The sequence below is a fragment of the Lissotriton vulgaris genome, chromosome 8 (assembly GCF_964263255.1).
Source record: "Lissotriton vulgaris chromosome 8, aLisVul1.2, whole genome shotgun sequence".
Lineage (NCBI taxonomy): Eukaryota > Metazoa > Chordata > Amphibia > Caudata > Salamandridae > Lissotriton > Lissotriton vulgaris.
In genome coordinates this window covers 666,980,366-667,001,074 of record NC_141696.1, presented here as the reverse complement: position 1 = coordinate 667,001,074, position 20,709 = coordinate 666,980,366, and the positions used below count along the sequence as shown (strand labels likewise).

Genomic DNA, 20,709 nt, shown 5'->3' with positions numbered 1-20,709 from the left:
GTGGGCACAGAAAGCGGCGACACGGGTGCCACATAACTGGAACAGCCACAGACCCCTATCGCTAGTACAACAAACTCACAGGGCAAACAGCAGAAATTGCTGGGTGCAGAAGGCATCAATCCTTGTAACAGGGCCCCAGGACTCTCTGCAACATTAAAGCTCAAAACTCCGAACAAAGCTCAACACTTGCCCCTGCTTTTGGTTAGAAAGTGAAAAGTACATTTATTGGCATATCCCTTGTTGGATAATTGAATTATTTTAGAAAAATACCCGTAGTCCACATGGAAAAAAAAGAATTAATTCTCTCTTGCATTGGTTAACACCTTGTTAACTAGACTTGGCTAGAGTTTAAAACCGTTGATTTGGAGGTTATATTTGATTGAGTGAACACAAAAAGCATTGTCATACTCCTCGTCCCATCCCACTTCGTGATGATACATTTAAAGCAATATGATGAAAGAAGCAGATGCACTTGAGACACATTAGTGGACATTGCCAGAGACAATTTCTGTGTTAGTGTTGGAAATCGCTAGGGAGACTTTGCGCTTTCAATAAAGAGCACTGCATTCACACAAACAAATTTACCTGCAGAAGGTTCCACCTGGTGTTCAGGTCTTCCAAGCAATTCAGATTGTATGGAGAAAGCTGGATGTCAGAGGCTGTGAACTGGTGAGCAAGATCATTGACATGGTCTACATTCTCTTTTATAGGTGCAATTTCAGCTCGGAAAGCCTAAGTGGAGGAACGAAATAAAACATGTATGTGAAAATGGCTCCTCTCCCATGTGCTCATGCTCAGCCATTTAACTTCATGGGGAATGGATGAGAGGGTGATCACCAAACGCAAAAAGGGACTCGCACGCATATCAAGAACATTTGTTAGTCACTGTTTAATACCTTCTTGACCTCTAAAGGGCCTAATAATCAGATATGGAAGTCAAAATGACTCTACAGTTGGGCAAATATGGAAAAATGTTCTGCTGATTGAGATATGTTACTCTTTTCCTACTGGGATTGAGTGGTGGCAGCCATGTTGGGTGGTGTGAAACCTCAATGTTGTTGCAGATGTCAGGGGCTTTGACTTTTCCTCTTGTTCAAAAAAGAATACGGGGATCAATGTTGCTAGATTACGGTGCATATTTTAGGATTTCCAGTATGTGAGGATGTGTGCCCAACTGCACAGGTATCTTGAAAGATTATTAACTAAATCAAAGGGTATCTGCCGTCTTTTTTTTAAACCGCCATTCCATCTTTCAATGCTATGCTTCTCCCAGTTTATGCACAAGTTTGTGCACTGGGGGCAGCAGATTTCATTTTAAAATGGCACACTGTCATTTGTGTGTGCCAGAGGGCACAACTTTACATCAGCATGACCATATGTCTTTGTCTAGTTTCTCTTCTGTTTCTGTTTACAGCTCCCTCCCCACTCCTCCCTTATCCAACCTGTCTCTCGAACTCGATTCTCCTAAGTTGCCAAACTCTCCTTCACACTTCATGCAACCCGCCCTGTCTTCCAACACCTGTATTTCATCCCTAGCCTTTGCCACATCCAAAACTAAAGATATCAACGATATTTCCATTGGAACTAATTTGACCCCACGTCCTAACCTTCATTTAAGTTCAGTCGCTTCCACAGACCCCACCATCCCACCAAAGATCTACGCTTGAATCCCAAGCGTGATTAACTCCTTCACCTCAGTTTCTGAATGTTTGATATGTGCTTGCTTTCTCCTGTGTACCTGTTTGATTTCCCTAACTGCTTGACCCATACCTTTAGATGCACATATTCTCCTTAAATCAATTTTTTACCATATTACCATCTGCATAAACCCATCAAGCAAACATTTACAACATTGTGAACGTGTCCCAACGAACACATCAACTTTAACACATCTGCACAACATGTCGCATTTTACCCCGCAATCTCAGAAAAGTTTCAGAGAGATGAGATACATTTAGAACCAGACAGAAAGTAAAGAGACACCACCATCATGCAACAATAGATGGAAAACAAATTTTACAATGGATAGATAGACACAAAGACGAGCCATTGAAGGCCAGAGAAGGCAATATAATTTTGTTCTCTACAAAAACAAAACTAAACAGAACGACCACTGAAATAAACGATGCCCAGTCTTGGGCCATAAAAACAGACTACATTGCATTTTGCAACTGAAATAGAAATGTTGTAACACTGAGAAGGACATCTAAACACAGGCAATGTATGCACCTACAAGAGATACAACTATGTGAGCTGGACACAGGTCTAGCGAAGAACATTTGATGCTAACAAAATGAGGAAAACGGGGGAGGTTCCTGCTCTCACATAAAAGAGTAACCGGTATAGCAGGAGCAACGCTATCAAAAGTGAAGCAGGGAGGAGCTCAAAGAGCTCCCTGGTGCTCAATTATGGCTTTCTTTTGCTATCAAACTGTGGCTAGGGTGGTTCAATATTCCATCTTGTATGAGGGATGCTGGCACACTTTCCATGTCACTGAGGTCTGATGTGTGTTTGTGCCTATAAGAGATTCAGGGCCACATGTATGACTGGCAGGTTTTGCGACTCGCAAATTGTGATTTTTAGTGACTCACAATTTGCGAGCCACAAAACCTGATGTACCACAGTGTCTAAGACACTGTTTGCGATTCCCAGATGTGTCGCAAGAAACCTGGCTCATGAGGCAGGTTGCAAATTGCGACCCATTGGGAATGGCTGACACTCACAGAGATGGCGGCCTTCTGGGGTCTGCAGACAACCATGACTGTGAATGCTTTTTAATTAAAGCAGGTGTTTTTTTTAAATGCAGTACGTGTTCCTTAGAGGAAAACAGGATGCATTAAAAAAACTTAAAATAAAAGGTTTCTGTTTAATTTTTGGAGTAGTCCGTGGTCCTTGGGACCACTGCCAGCACTTAAAAAATGTTCTTGCTACAATACACTAAGGAAAGGGGAACCTTGGCGACCCCTTCCCGTTTGTGGCTGGCTTCCACTTTCTTGAAGTAGGTGGTAAACTGGGATTGTTTAGCGACCACATTCTTGTTAAAAATCAATTATACATCCCACTGCGACTTGCTATTAGGAAGGGACCTTAGCATGGCCCTTTCGATTAGCGACTTATAATAGGTTACTGATTTGCAAAATAGGGTTTGCACATAGAAAAATGCATTTTACCAGCAATTAATTACCTGGTAGGGCATTTGCAACCAGTAAAATGCATCGTACATCTGGCCCTCATTGTATAAGTCTAAGAGACAATAATGGCAACTTCCAGCAAAACATGTTAAAAGCAAATGCAGTTCTAAACCATGGGTGTGACTAGACAACCGTGCAAATAAAACAAAGGACCGTGGCATGAAATATAGCATCATCAATACTGAAAGGCAGATGGACAGGGCGTTTAATTATTGCTTGGCTGTCAAGGAAACCTGCATTAGCAGGGGCTTGATATTTGTAGAAATATTAGATCTCGATGTTCAGGTCAAACAACCCTAGTTTATTACAAATACAGCTAAGGGGGTTATTTCAATGTCGGGTGGAATTCCTCTTGACTGACACGACACCTGGTCGGTGGTCCCGACTTACATATTATAATGCTAATGAACACTGTTCGGTCACATTCCACTTTTCTCAATGGGAGCTCGTGTTATGGCCTTAAACCAACCGTAACAAAAGCTCCCATTGAGAAAAGGGAGCTGCAGTTCATCCATACACCCGGTGGCAGGCACCTCATCGTGCCTGCCACAAGGTGTAGGGATCAAGGCCCCCTCGGCCTCCAACCGAAGGCCTTGCACCAAAGGGGGCCCTGCTGGGCGCCCCCAAACATGCTTTCCATCATGGTTTCCATATCGGACTGACCGGCATGGAAACCATATCGAAAACCATGATCGTAATCACCTGAGATTTATTGCCCGCTTCTAACTGGCGGACGGGCTCTCCGAGTCATTGAAATCCAGACAAAATGACTGGCAGGTTTACTTTCCGAACACCTCCAACATAATGAGGGGGTCAGAAAGTAAACCTATAGGATGCGGCACTATAGGGTCCAACCGAATCAGACCCCTAGGGGCCCATTAGGATGTATGGCAGATCGCCACCACCATGCGGGCGGTGGCGATCCGCCAGACATCCTCACCCGCCTGCCACCCATTTACCCCCCCATATTACTATGGCGGACGGACCCGTGGCGGACGGAAAGACTGTCCGCCGCTTTTCCGCCGGGCGGAAAAGGTTTAATATGGTGGCGGTGTCTATCAGACACCGCCAGCCATATTAACATGGGCCAAAACAGATGCCTTTCCGTGGCGGCATTGCAGGAGGTCTTCACTTCGGGGGCTCCCTGAGGACCCCCATGGTGAAGGTGAGGTGGGGGGTACACATGGAGGTTACCTGTGGTACCCCCTGCATTTGCATACGCAATGCGGCAGGCACCCTCGGCACACCACGGTCCCATCCGCCATAGTAATATGGCGGGGGGAATGGGTGGCAGGCAAGTGAGGATGTTAAAAATGCAGGATGCGCCAGCCACTGTGGCGGGCGCATCCTAATGCCCCCAGCGGGACCCCCGCCCTTATGGCGGGCGGTCCCATTATCCGATAGGATGGCGGGCGGACTAAGTCCGCCCGTCATCCTAATGACCCCCTTAGTGTCAAGAAACGTTTTTGTGTAATTTTCGATAGGAAACCTTCTGTGTGTGTCAACATTAATGTTTTTATATTAAAATTTACTTTTCACTTGGGAGATGGGTGCATGAGTGGGTGGCTCCCTACTCTTCATTTTTTTCTCTGGTATCTGTTAAGGCCCTCCTTTTCCATGACGTCCTTTCCACTCGTTTATCACTTTCTTGAACTTTTAATGCACTGTATTCACATTCAATTCGATCTCTTTTGTTTAGCATTTCGATCACATCTCCGTCACTCACAAGCACAGTTCGGCAACATAAACTTTATTTTCTGTTTTACTGTTACCAAATTATGCTGTCTGTTATGCAACAATGGCAACACAATGAAGCATTTTATGAAATGTATGCTGTGAATGTTATTTCACTACTATCATAGCTGACTTTGCACATAGCATAGTCAAATACAGCTACAAGATTCTGAGCCGAGAACAACCCATACATGTTTTATTTGGTACCTTGTTTATGAATATTGTATTTCATGTATCACTTTAGCACCTGGCAGTAGTTTATTGAAATGCTGTTGACATCCTGATCTGGAACCACACAGGAAAGTGAGATTATAAGGATGTCATCACAGCCTATCCTTCTCAGGCGGCAAGGAGGCTTGTCACATATGGATGCCACCGAGGGGCTGATTTATCAACATTTGTGCAACTACAACGTTGCGAAAAGTGATGGAAAGTGGCACAAAGTGTTGATAAAGCATAAACCTTCTAGACAAAAAAGAATTTTGTACTGGAAAGCAGTCCTTAATGGAACACCCATAGCACTTTGAGCTGCTTTGCGATATTTTACTTCAAGGAAAATTCTATGGGTGGTATATGGGCATTCACATGCTATATCACCTATGGTATTTGATACAAAGCCCATTATTAGACAGACCTTCGCACCAAAAAATAAAAGCCCTCTTCTGGCAGGTGCCTAGGGAGGAAAGCTTTTAATTTCTCCTAACTTTTCACACATTGGATGCATGCTACACTATACAACACACATCCAATGTGTGAAAAGATTGAAAGTTTATCGATGCTTAGAATTTTGCATCGAAGGGTACCCTTCCATTACTGATTCGTTGCTAGACAGCTTGCACACACATTGCATCATGGGTCACAGTTGTGTGTGTGCTGCGCTAGGCAACCTGTTTGTGTGCCAGCGCCGAAGAGGAGAGAAGAATTGCCATATATGAGTAGATCTGGTGCTGTGTTGCTCTTTCCCTCTACCGCAAATCAGTACCACAACTTTGGTAGCTGCATTTCAATGTAAATCAGTCCCTGCATGTCAGGCTCGCTACACTTTTTTCAACGGATCCAGTGAAATTGCATTGCAAGAAAGTTCTTCTTCGGGGCAGTTTTGCCTTGTATTTTGTATTGCACGGTGACTGTGGGACACTAGTATTTGTTGCCATTTTACCCATGGCTACAAATGAGGAACATCCTAAAACATATTCTAGGAAAGTTTCCCACCCCAGGTGAGAGAGGTACATTTGCATGATATATATATATATATATATATATGTGATCAAGGCATATGTGTCTAACCAATAATGTTTTCCTGTTTAATACAGAACTATATAAACAGGAGTGTGGCACCGCCATGGGCATATCATTTTCGCCGAACTATGCGAATACCACCATGGGCTGGTGGGAAAAGACAATTGCGTGGAACAGTAACAATCAAGAAGACCTGGATCGAATAATTCTATGGGTACGCTACATAGACGATTTGTTTATAATTTGGCACGGATCTGACCTTGAATTTCAAAATTATTTTTCAAGATTGAATGAAAATGAAGTCGGTCTGCAATTCACCTGTGCAACAAGTAAAAAACAAATTGATTTCCTCAACACCAAGATCTATATATCTGAAGGCAAATTAGAATCCACACTGTTCCGCAAAAAACAGCCACCAATAGTGTGTTACACGGTACTAGCTTTCATCCTAAAGCACTTTTAAAAAGCATTCCGTATGGAGAATACATAAGGTTAAAAAAAAATTGTTCTAAACCTGAAGATGCTGAAATCAAAATTCAAGAAAGTAAGACAAGATTCAGATCAAGAGGATACGAAGACCGTGTCCTAAAGAAATGTAAACAGAAAGCTGACCAAAAAACAAGAGCAGAAATTTTGGTAGAAAAACCAAAAAAAACCACTGAAAAGGATCCACCGAGATTTGTGACCACATATAGTAAAGAAAGTGGAATCATTGGAAATAAAATGAAAAAATACTGGCATCTCATATCTGGAGACCCGGATATAGGAGAACTAGCGGGCAAACAACCAGCAATAACCTACAAAAAGAATATCTCTCTTCAAGATCTCCTAGTGAAAAGTCATTTCCAAAGAAAACCACAGACAAACTGGCTAAAAGATCAACGTAAAGGATTTCAACCATGCTCTACGTGTAAAGCATGCAAAATAGGAACCAGCAAGAAAAGCATTGACGAACCAAATGGAAATATCATATACATTGACCAACAAATCCCGTGCACATCTAAGAACGTAGTATATGTCATCGAGTGCAGATGTGGGATCAAGTACGTAGGCAGTACAACCTGCATGCTAAAAAAGAGGATCCGAGAACACATCAGGGCGGTAAAGAATACAAATATGCTTTACGCAACAGCAAAACACATAAATGCTTGCCAGGAAGGAGATTGGAGAACAATGAGATTCTATGGTTTAAAAATGTTAACCAAAATGGAAAGAGGAGGCGACACTGTTCGTAAATTGCGACAAATTGAATCTCGCTTAATCATCCGATTACGAACAAAAATACCAAGAGGCATGAACTTTGGGGAAGACCTCCATATACATTTAGGGTGAACTTGATAGTACCAGCTGAAATACTTTTTACTTTAAATGGGTACTATACCCGACAACTAAAAGTAATAATAACTGGGAACTATTCCAATCATGAACTATAAAGAATTATTCTGCCCATGTGAAGTAACATGTTAAGAAATGCATTAGTAATATAATGACACACCAGTCTTTCTTTTAATGTGTGAATTGTTTGTAAATACTGTTTCCAAACTACAACTCCCATAATGCCACCTAAGGCTAACATGGGCGAGTATTAAAAGGAAAATGGTAGAAGGACTAACTGACCGTGAACAAAGCCCTGTGTGGCTGAAACGCGTTGGTGGGGTCAAGCTCTGATTAAAAGGCTTCAATAAGGAATTGGTTGTGCCGCTCCTTTTGTGATAGAAACTTTAATTTGGGTCAGGATCCGACCCCTGAGCCGAGCACACGCTGGTGAGCGCACTCGCTATCTGCTGGATCACTTTGTGGCGAAAATATATATATGAGGCAGGGATCTGCCGAAACGCGTCGTGAGGGCTTTGGTGGTGTCTGAAAAATAAAATCAAAGCACCAAACTGGGCCTGCTTTTTCTTCCATGGGAATCCGGCAGGAAGTTGGTTGCAGTTGGAGCAAGCGCCGTTGAATATATATATATATATATATATATATATATATATATATATTACCTACTGGCGGTCGCCAGTAGGTATATATAGTTAGGATTTTTTCCCTATGGGATTTCTGAAAATTCTATGTCTAATAACTTTGGCGTTTGTGGACGGAATCGGCTGAAATTTTCAGGAAAATGGCACATTTTGTTTCTGAGCAGCTCCTGGAAATTTGGGGGGGGTTCGTCAAGGGGGGGCCGAGAAAAAAGGGGGGTCCCAAAACGCGTTTTTCCCATGTTAATTTCCATAGGGCGGTTGGACTCACTTTTAGCCCGAACGGCTGAATGGATTTCCACGAAACTTGGCAAAATTGTAGGGACTGTTAGCCCGATGTGCCTTTGCTAGGTCTCAATATATGTGCTTCAGTGGATTTTGAGAAATTAACGTTTAAATCAAGATATATATCTGTAACAGCGCTCCGGGCAGCGATCCGGTTAGCGAACTTTTCGCGTATCGGAACTTTGCGATGCGAAGCTGATTGGCCCTCCGGTGTCTGTCAACATTCTAAACAGTCCGGAGCGGCCGCCATCTTGTCTCTCGGTAGGATCGAGAGACAAGAGGAGGCCAAAACAAAGGGGGAAATGAAGGAAAGGGGGCAAGGTAGACCCCTTCTGACCCCCTAGGATTGATGAGGGGGATATTATAGAGCCACGCGGGGCCCCAAAAAAAAAAAATCCGATTTTTTCGCCGTAGAGACGCGTCTTGGTAAGCGAACCGGGCAGCTAACCGGGCAGCTAACCGGGAAGCTAACCGGCAGTGTAACGGGAGTCTGAGGAGTAGCTGATTGGCTGTCAACATTGTAAACAGTCCGGAGCGGCCGCCATCTTGTCTCTCGGTAGGATCAAGAGACAAGAGGAGATCAAAACAAAGGGGGAAATGAAGGAAAGAGGGCAAGGTAGACCCCTTATGACCCCATAGGATTGATGAGGGGGATATTATAAAACCACGCGGGGCCCAAAAAAAAAAAAATCCTGAGGAGTAGCTGATTGGCTGTCAACATTGTAAACAGTCCAGAGCGGCCGCCATCTTGTCTCTCGGTAGGATCGAGAGACAAGAGGTGGAAAAAAAAAAGGTGTAAATGAATGAAAGGGGTAAGGCAGACCCCTCCTGAACCCCTAGGATTGATGAGGGGGCTATTAAAGTTCCCTGCGGGGCCAAAGAAAAAAAAAATTGCGATTTTTCGCGGTAAAGGTGCTTCCTGGTACGTTAACCGGGCAGCTAACCGGCAGCGTAACGGGAGTCCGACATATTGTGTTTTTTGAACGTTTGTGATATGTGCACGTGTGGATTTTGTCTAATTAAGCGTGTTCTGGCGCGCTTACGTTTTGGGTTTGGTTTGCGCTGCAGAGACGATACGTCACGGTTATGCGATGCATCATGAGGCGTCTCACGGGCTACGTGATACGTCACTTAATAAAGAATATATTTTACAGCTATAGATATTAGCTTTTAAAAAACCAATGAAATTCACAGAAAAAACCATAGGTTATAGACCATATATAGTTAGGAATTTGCATTTACAAAACCTTGAAAATTCACTGAAAAAACCATAGGTTATAGACCATATATAGTTAGGGATTAGCATTTAAAAAACCTTATTTTATTTGCACAAAACCATTGAAATTCCATATATAGTTAGTTGCACTAACTATATATCGCGGACCCGCAATCCACTGCTAATGATGTCACATATTACATCATTCATGACATGGTCAGTGACATCACTGATGACATCACTGATGACATCTCAAATGACATCACTGATGACATCACTGATGACATCTCAAATGACATCACTGATGACATCACTGACATCTCATTTGACATTACTGATTACATCACTGATGATATCATTTATGTGATAATACATCTTCAGACTCTAATATAACCTTAGATACACTCAGTGTAAACAGGCACTCACAGACTGTCACACATCCATGGAGTTACTCACACACCTAGTCAGTCATGCAAAGAATCAATCACATCTCCATTTCCTCAACTATACAGTTATACACACCTTACTTATTCAAACATATAGTAACACATATTTACTCTCTTATACAATCCTTGATACAAGTTCACAATGATTCATACAGCCACTCACACATTCACTGGCTCTTATGTTCAGTTATTTATATATGTCAACTCTCACATGGAGTGTGTTTTACATATGTACTTACTTTGACATGTAGCACTGAGATATCCATTCACTCACCAATATACTCATGCACACAGTCAACTGTCCATACAGCTGTTTCTACATGCACTTTTGAACCCATACACCTAGGGAATCAACTGCTCACACATCTATGCACAGAGTTATACACCTCCCAGCCACCCACACACATACTCAGTCTCCCATACAAATACTTGGGCAACCATTCAATAACCCATATAGTTACTGATATAGCTACTGATTTAAACATGCAGCAGTTTACAGAACAACATAAATAATGATTGCCAAATTAAGACACTTTAATCACTAACCCATACACTCAGTGAGACACATTTAATCATTCTCTCATACAGTCAGTCATGCACCTACTAAATCCTTCATCCAGACACTTATACATCCACTCATTCTTCAATATGTAAGACATATTTTAACTTTACAGAAACATACAGTCACTGGGTGTTGTCATCAGTGATGTCATCAGTGATGTCATCAGTGATGTCATTTGAGATGTCATCAGTGATGTCATCAGTGATGTCACTGACCATGTCATGAATGATGTAATATGTGACATCATTAGCAGTGGATTGCGGGTCCGCGATATATAGTTAGTGCAACTAACTATATATGGAATTTCAATGGTTTTGTGCAAATAAAATAAGGTTTTTTAAATGCTAATCCCTAACTATATATGGTCTATAACCTATGGTTTTTTCAGTGAATATATATATATATATATATATATATATATATAGAGAGAGAGAGATATATATATATATATATATATATATATATATATATATATATATATATATATAGAGAGAGAGAGAGAGAGAGAGAGAGAGAGAGAGAGAGAATAAATATATTTCACCAAGCTATCGTCCCAGTTTCAAAAATTAGTTTTGCTAATTTTTTCTGCTCCAAATGTTCCGTAAAAATCCATATGTATAACATTCATATTTCATTTAGACTCCTGTGCATGCATACACATAATTGAAAACAAAGAAGCCTTCGTGCTGAGCCTCCTTGCTAGTGAGTAATGGAAATGTTCTAGTTTTGGGACATCACATACCGGCGCCACCGCAGCCATGCACTGCACACTAATTGTGCTGCGTTGTGACCCAAATACAGTCTTACTTTCAATTTATCATGTGAGTCTCCACGTTAAACAGAAGAAAACCATGGAGGCTTTAAAAGAAATGCCTGCATTTTACAGTTAAAATAATTAGGTCGTTTCAGACAGTAGTTAACATGAATATGTCAACAAAATGGTCTCTCTGCAATGCTCACCGGCTCAAATTAAGCACTAGATAAAACAGCCATTGTACACAGTAAAGCATTCAAATATACCTAATAACTATTTTTTTTCCAAAGGAAAGGCAACTCTCTTTAGTTTGGTCACTTAAGAATCCCACATGAGCACTGAGGGCCTGATTCACAAAGGACCTCTGCACTTGTGGGGGAGTCTACGCGCCAGGGGCAGAATATCTGTAATGAGAATTCGGATTGCAGAGACTCTACCCCGAGTGCGATGCCTCCCCCGCCACTGCAGGCCTCCGCCATGAGTGCAGAGGCCCTCTGTGAATCAGGCCCTGAGAGGGTATGCCATATGGTAAGTCTGTTCTGTGAATACAGCAATTTTGCCACAATCAGGATTCAGAAAACTCATGTAACCCTGCGCAAATAAGGTAAATAACCACCAGCTAAAGAATTATGGTAATTGCAATCAAAAATGTCAAAATGCCCAGAAACTCTTTTGCTGTCAACTTCTCAGGCAGGTTGGTGAGACAGACTACCTTCAGAAAGGCTTTGGCATGGTCTGCAGCCACACCAGGAGTCAGTCCCTGTCCTCAATTTCCTCCTCAACTCCTGCAGTGATGCATTTGGCGATCGAGTCGCGGACTGGCAGACTTCCACTCAGACCAGTGACACACATCTTTCATTGCCTTTGAAGGTTCAGGGCCACCAGTCGAGGAGTAGATTTGGGTCACATATGTCACACAGCACAGATATGGAAAAGATCCTAGCCAAAGGCATGGAGCATGTCAGGAGGGCAAGGTTGAGCTTTTTCTCTGTGGCATTGACGGTAAAGGCAGCAGGATGAACCAAGGTTCAAGCAGGAGGAAATTATAGAACGAGTGGGACAAGACAGTAGCAGGGCAAGCGGCAGGAGCAGACAATATCTTCATGTTGAAGCCCAGCCATTAAAACTATCTGTACTCTGCATCATCTTCCAAAGCCCGCATAACCCTCTATATTTAGTCTGACCAAGTGGAGTAAGTTATGTGCTGTATAGTCCTGAGTGAGTTAGTCATTGTCACCCAAGAGGGCTTATCACTCTTGACTCACCACTCAAACATAGCAACAGCATCATCTTCAAGTTCAATAAATCTCATGCGGCGGTCGTGACAGGTCATAATGAACCCCTCCCCCCGGCAGAGTGACTTCTTTAATTGGATTAGGGCATAGGCAGTTGTACAGGGAAGTACTAGGCACTTTCAACTTTTCTTTTTGACCCTGACTGCCATCAGTTGGATGACATGAAAAGTACCAGTGGGAAAAATTAAGTGCCACTGGAGCACACCAGCAGCAACAGACACAAAGTAAGCACTGGCAGGTTGTGTAATTTCCACCCGATTCTGAGTTGGAATCTTTCTAAGGTGAATTATCAGCCAGATGCATCAACAGATGGAATTGCGATTGCTAAATAGCGATTTTTAAGGAATCACTATTTAGGAATCTCAAAAGCCAATGCATGTAGGAATCGCTAAAAAAATAGCGATTCCTACAAATTCTTCTATTAGAGATTCCTTAAATGCTATTCTTGAAACATTTTAAAATTGCGAAATCGCAATTTTCGGCCGCTATTTACCGCGAGGTCAAACCTCGTGGTAAATAGCGAAAACTTAGAAAAATGCTTTTAAAAGCATTTTTCTAAGTTGCATGTTACACACACACATGTCCTTTGGACATGTGTGTGCGCAACACCTGTTGAAATGTGCATTTAAGGGGTGCTACAGGGTGTCCTTTGGACACCCCTGGCACCCTTTAAATCGCTATCTTATTTGCGATTAGCAAATTGCTAATCGCAAATAAGGAATACTCCCCATTCATTCCTATGGGCCTTTTGGCCCATAGGAATGAATGGGGAGTTATTCCTTATTTGCGATTAGCAATTTGCTAATCGCAAATAAGGAATCTGTAGGAATCGCATTTAATTTTGCAATTCATACATGAATCCCGTTTCGCGAGTCTGTAATAGCGATTCCTTATGAATCGCTATTTCAGACTCGCAAAACGGGTCTTTCATGAATCCGGCCGCATAGGAATGAATCGGAAGACATTCTCAATTTGCGATTCTCAATTAGAGAATCGCAAACTGAGAATGCAATTTCAAGGGTGCCAGGGTGTCAAAAAGACACCCTGTTGCACCCCTGAAATTGATCTGTGCACATATGTTGTGCACACACATGCCCTAAGGGCATGTGAGTGAGCAACATGAAACTTTGAAAAATGCACAAAAGTGCATTTTTCAAAGTTTTTGCAAATTACCATGAAGTGTAACTTCATAGTAATTTGCTACTCCTATTAGCGAAATCGCGAATTTTTTGTATTTGATGCATTGCATTTAAGGAATCTTAATTTGGGATTCCTTAAATGCAATCGCAATTTAAGGAATCTCAATTTAGAGATTCCTTAAAGTGTGATTTTTGCATTTGGGATGATGCATCCCAAATTCAAAAATACCAGTCGGAAAGGGGCAGATTCTGAGAATCTGCCCGTTTACGGACAGTTTTTTAGGTTGATGCATCTGGCTGTATATCCCTGGTTGTGATCATGGCTGGAACAATTTCGATTGAAGGTTTTATGAGAGCAGTCTATTAGGGTGGGCTTTGTGCAATAAGGGGAACGGTACCATTTTTACTAAAGGATAACTAGTGCAAGGGAAATGTTTTGAAAATATCTGAATTTCTCGCATAAAGTAAATGTGTAAATATTTATTTTAAGATTTTGTAAGGAGCTTTTTAAGGTTCTTGGGTGGGGACGAGTGGTGGGCTTGGGGGGATGCTCATCTTTGTTGCAATGATTTTAATTAATCAAAGAGTTTAATAAATACATTCCAAATTCGATGACACAAGCCAAAGTGGTATAGTGCATTGCAATATGATCCAGTACAAATATTGACTGTGAGGAGTGGTGTGCCATCTCAAACTGGTACTATCTGTTGTGAGCTCCTCTCAGGCTCATTGTGAGCCTGAGAGGAGATAATAACATGATAGTTCTTCAATTCTCATATGGTAACATAATGTGCTTTCACAAGTGAGTTATTCACTGTGAAGCCAAAGCACAACAGGAGAAATAGTATTATCATTAAGTGCTTAATGGTGTCTTTCTCAGACAGGAATGCCAAGTCCTTTACCCACTCATCATCAAAGCGTTATTGATTCAATTTTCAAACTATGATAATCATTTTTTCTTTTGCTATGATTGGAGTATGTGCTATCTACAGCAATTGACCCAATTTAAACGTATTCTCTATATAACTAAATTAAGCCAAAGTAGATATGCCCTTAAACTTATTAACCAGAAACATATTCATACATACACTCATCTCATGTACTAACACATTCTTGACAAACCCAAAACATGTTTGAACGCTCCAAGTAGATCTTATATTACAATGACCAGAATCGAACAGATCTAATGTAGCCATTATTAGTGTACTATAAAAACAACATTTTACGTTTATCTCTAATAATAATTCACCGTATTTACCCATGTAGCCCAATTTTACTCTCTATTTACTCTATTTGTCACCTTTATTAGTTACTGCCCAGCACTTGTGTTTACCCAGAGTTGGAAGCAAGATAATATGTAAGAATCAATACAAAAATGATAAATCAGGATACCCCCCCCCTTTTGGATCGTTGCATGATTTGTCTGAACAAAAGCAATCATAGTACTTTAAATCGCCATTGCTATATAACTTGCCTAAGCTATATTTTAGTTCCAGGTATTAAAAATACAACCACAATTGACTTACTGATAAATTATCAGCAGTGAGGGAAAGTGGAAGCATTTTAACAATTTGAAAAATTTAGTTATAATCCATCGGACTCTGTAATCCCTGTGTAAGTGGCAGTCACTAATTTCTTTATAACCTGTGATCCCCAAAATTGCTGATTATAAAGAAGGACGTTGACTATTATAATAAGAGCCAGACTGGAATTGCAAACAGGCCCTGGCAATTTTGTCCACCCCCCCGGGGACGGGGGCGGTTGTACGTAATTGCCATGCAACACTGCTGCTGCACTTTTTTTTTACAAGGGCCGGTTTAGCAGCACTGCTGCAAAACCGGCCCCCAGCAACAAAAACGCTCCCACCAGTACAAAACCTGCCCCCACCCTTCCTGCCTACAAGGGAAATGCCTGGTTCCTGTTATGGCCAGTCCGGCACTGATTATAATATTATAGCCTTCAAATTCTGACATCACAGTGACTGCTGCCACCAGCCGAGGTGTAAGGCAGTTTCAGAGCATATTTAGAGCAGCTGATTAAAGCAACAAATGGAACATTGTATTTTTTTCTTCTGCTCTATTTTAGTAGTTTACAATGACAAGCAAAGAGAATATGTTTATTTTTTGCACTCCTTTTATAGAGAAAAGCTAGAATCTTTTTGCATGTTTCTACACATTCCAAGCTACTGGAGTTTTAAAAAAAAAACGTACTTGCATCAAACTGTTTCTAATATCTGTTTGCCACAAATATGTAACAGGTTTTTGATGTGTTTAATTTTTCACTAGTGGTTTTATTTTTATCCTTTATGTTTGCCCACATCCTCGCTCTTTTATATGAAAGAACAATGCATCAAGGTTTTAAGTGTTTTGTGGGAATGGTGATGGTGATGGTGTGACCAAGTATTATTTAGAATAAAGTTCCCTTGGAATACATGATACGGATATTTCAAGTCTCTGGTGTACATGATAAGAATATTAGAAATCTCTGCAGAGCAGCCTTCAGCCTCATGCCTGTATATACTTATGGAACTCCTCAGAGACTTGCAATATCCTTATAATGTACAGCAGGGGATACTTTATCCCTTAAATAATATGAGAGAGACACTAATCTGGTCATAAAAGCTTGTCAGTATTTCTTTTAATAAATGCACATTCTAACATCAGAACAAGCAACACAAAGTTCCCTCTCTCAACCTGCGATGAAGTAAACGGTATAATCGGTGCTGGGAACACCGCACTGAGCCTGGGGGCTGACGAAATGGACCCACACCAGTCCAGTCTCCACCTACCTCTACCCGAGAACTGTACTCTATCCAATAAAATAGTAGCATAGAGTAGGATGAGCAGTAATGAAGGCAGACTGCAACACACATATATGCAGCAGCCTTTTTTCAAATGTATGTTTCTTAAGATATACAGTTTGTTCTTATATTACCCATGTTAGGAGGACTTATTTGTTGAAGGGGTGAGACGCAAGTGTTGTCTTGATAAGTATGATACCCTGGATTACGTCCAGACGTATCTTCCAATGTCCTTTGTATTCTGGGAGTATAAGTGTGGGATTTCACATTACTAGTTTGGAACTACATAATCTAGAATGCAAAGTATGGTTCTTTAAATGTTCTAGACAGTTAAAATTGCCACATATGGCATAAAACATTTTGCCAACTATAAGCACGACGCATTAAAAGGAACAAAATACCCGAAGCGTATGCTAAAGAAAGATTTTAGAAGTCACCCCGGAGTACAGTGACCTCCTAAAGGCACTCAACCTGGTCCTCGTGTCCCTATATGGTCACAACAGTCCTCTGTGAATTGCGACATCCTTTTAGCCACAGCATTATTTCACCACCTTTCAACTTAAATGGGAAGCCGAGAGAGTAAAAACTGCTTGACAATTTTTCATTTTTAACTCAAAATACCTGTGCTCTCTGCTTCATTTCTTGCTAAAGCTTGTGGAGAGTACAGCAATCAGAAGATGGCAGGAAATTGTCCTTGAAATAACATGCCTTGTAATCGTAGGTTCAACTCACTGAGAAGACTTAAAGCTTGTGCCAAAGACTCTGGCCACATTCCAGGTAGAGCAGCTTAATTTTGACTCCCCCTCTATACGTTTGGCTAGGCCATATATATTCTATTCTATTATATTCCTGTGATACAATGTTAACAATTGAGAGATGGTGCACTGAATATATAGTGAAGTGTAATAATGATGTGTTTTTGATCTACGTGTGCATATTAACGTTTTTCTTTGCAGGAGTATTTGTATTGAGGATATTAGCTTCTAAAGGCTTAGATTGTATGGTGATGAGCTATAATGCACCCTTGTGCAATGCATTTAGCAGAATTTAGCGGGAAATGAACCCTATAATGTGTGGTTATTAATGATTAAAGATTTCATATTCTCATTTATAACTACATGAATATTCCACTTTGTAAACTTATAAGGTTTGACAAGAGTTACCCCATCATTTTAGAGAACTTGGGGTAGTATGCTATGTTTAAAAAACAATGGTTCACTAGGATTTTAATCGCCGTTATATACAAAGAGGAACTCGCTCCTCGTAGTAGAAGACGGAGAGTGTGTCTTAATTTATACAATATCAAGGTATAAAATCTAGTCAGGTTTATTTTGCAATTAGTTTATTCATTACATATGTGTGGTATCAAATTACATTTAATCTTATAAAAGATCAAGTGTTCATGTACGGGTAATCGTGCTCTTTACAAATACACCTGTTATGTTATGCTTGTGGTGAAGAAAAGTGCAGTGGGGAGGGAGGGCATAAAAACAAACGTCATCACAATTAAAAAGGCATATGACCGACAGCGGCCACACCCATATAGTGGGCAGTAGAATAAAGCATTCCGACTACATCCAGCATAGTGGTAGATGATAACCATCCGAGCGATAGGGATGACCAGCCAGGCAGTACTTCAACTACAATATATTAAGTCACTGCAATTAAAAATCCACACAGAAATAAAATCAATTGAACCTAAATCTTACCATGTTTTAGAGGAGAGAGCATATGCACTTTAGCACTGGTTAGCAGTGATAAAGTGCCCAGAGTCCTAAAGCCAACAAAAATAAGGCCAGAAAATAGGCGAAGGAAGGTAAAAGAACCAGGTAAAAAAGGACCAAAAAGGACCAGGTCTAACAAATGGAAAACCTTAAAAAGTGCAATTGGAAAGAACCATTTGGAATGATCACAAGCAAGCATAATTTATGGCAAAACCGTGTTAGAATCTAGTTTGGTGGAGAGCAGAAATGATTGCCCATGACACCCTCCAGAAAAAATAACAGAACATGGTTTCAAAGCTCCCACTTACATTTGTAGGGAACCCTGTGTATGGCTATAGTGTGTAGGATGAAACTTTGTCTCTTTGAGGATATTTATCAGAAATATAATTCCTGACTCATTCTTGTAGATGTGAAAGACTGATTCTCATATTGAAAATGTGCAGCTTTTGGAAATTTCATGCAAACTCTTTATTGAAATGGACTCCCCTCATTCCTCCATGATCCAATCGGATTCCACCTGGAGCAACATAAAGACAGATGGAGACACAAAAGTAAAACAACAAGCAGAGGCAGCCAAATTGCATCCCTCAGCATTCAATGTGTCTTGTCTCATAGCTGACCAGTTTACCTTGCATTAAGGTGTTGATGATAATGGAATGAAGGACCAATATCACTGCTAATGCCAGCTCTCAAAACAACAAAATGTGCTGATATGAAACAATGTCATATACTTTACACGCCAAAATATTGACATAACCAACAATAGCCAGAGGATTCAAAATAAACCTTGGGTACTTGGTGTAATTCGCTATAATAACACATCAGGGTAGTGAACACAATGTAAATGTAATTACAGTACAATACAGTGCAATACACTGGGACAAATGTGATACTAATGCTCGGTAAAGTTACACATTCCTAAAAAGGAACACATTGTCAAAAAAGAAAGTAAAACCATTTCTTGCACGAAGCGACTTCATAACTCCTGTTCAAGCCCTCATACTTTTGCATCTGGATGGTGGTAAGGCCCTGCTCCTTGGCCTCCCAGACTCCACTTCAGCACCCTTTAAATACATTCTACATGCTGCAGAATGCCTCATCCACAGCCTGAAGAAATGTGATCACATCATCCTCCATCTGGATGGAACTGCATTTGCTCCCCCTGCCAGCCCTCGCCATCTTCAAAACCAGCTGAATCATTTGCAAAGTCTTAATGATCAGCACCTCGCTTATCTTTCAGGAAAGCGCACTGTATCTGGCGGATCTGGGCACTCCTGCAGCCAGGACATCATCAGACTGCAGACTAAGATGTGTAAAAAAGAAAATAAAAACAAGACAGCAGGCCTTTTCCATCTATGCACCTAGGATCTGGAACAAAATGCCAATATCCATCGGGACCACCGTAACCTGCTCCAAATTAGGAAAGATCGTTTACCCTGTGCAGAGCTCTCTTGTCTTTTGGCTAGGTTTGTGCTATAGAAATACCATATACACACATGTACATGTAAACCGAGCAGCCAAATTGCAGTCTTCCCAGGGTGTTGAAAGTAAGTACGGTGATTATCTGAGACTGATTCTCTTTTCTTCTACTGTTGACATAATAGCATAACCATTATCTAAAGAATCAATAGGGTCGTGGGAAGACTACCCGAGGATATGGGTACCCAATGATGCGCATTCACAATGCAATTCTGGAACTTGAAATCCATGTTCAAATCATCTGAAAACCTTGGGCTAAAGTTCAAGGTGACAATGGTGCACGGAAGGACCATTGTCCAGCTAATGGTATGGAGGCATCTGGTAATATGGAGAATTAGAGTGGCAACATCTTTTGACTTGCCATATATGTTCATGTATCCGGTAATTGACCGTCATTCTATCATTCAAAATGAACACAGGATACTTTGATTCTTCGATCTAATCAACATTTTAGGAATGCATAACAATTCATAATGAACATTAAATGCCTCTAATATCAATCACCATCTAAAGTTTGCTTCTGATATGTTCACATCTACTTCTCTTTAATGTGTTCACACCTTCAAAGAACGTGATGTGCGATACTGAGATGCATTAATCTTAGGGGGCTCAATTATGAGCTTTGTGACGCAAGGCAGCAAGGACCGGACTGGCCACCGGGCAGTTTGGAATGCTGCTGAGCTGGTGGCTGATTTCGTTCATGGAGACCTGCGTGTGCTAAACGAAATTCGTTTTGCTTTAATTATTTCGAAGCACACGAAGGTCTTCATGAACGAAATCAGCCCCCACTGCAATTAAATCAGCTCGCAGCTCGGCAGCATTCCAAACTGCCCGGTAGTCAGTCCGGCCCTCAGGGCAACACAGCTAGTCAG

At 41.1% G+C, this 20,709-nt stretch overlaps 1 protein-coding gene across 2 annotated transcripts in view; it reads right to left on the bottom strand.

The window, feature by feature from the left end:
* The window catches only part of DMD (dystrophin), a 4,652,165-nt gene that overhangs the window by 1,282,663 nt on the left and 3,348,793 nt on the right, over positions 1-20,709 (bottom strand). For both annotated transcript variants that reach the window (XM_086934537.1, XM_086934536.1), the window contains one exon: positions 586-732. In XM_086934537.1, the coding sequence (XP_086790663.1) occupies positions 586-732 (147 nt within the window). The remainder of the gene's footprint in view (positions 1-585; positions 733-20,709) is intronic.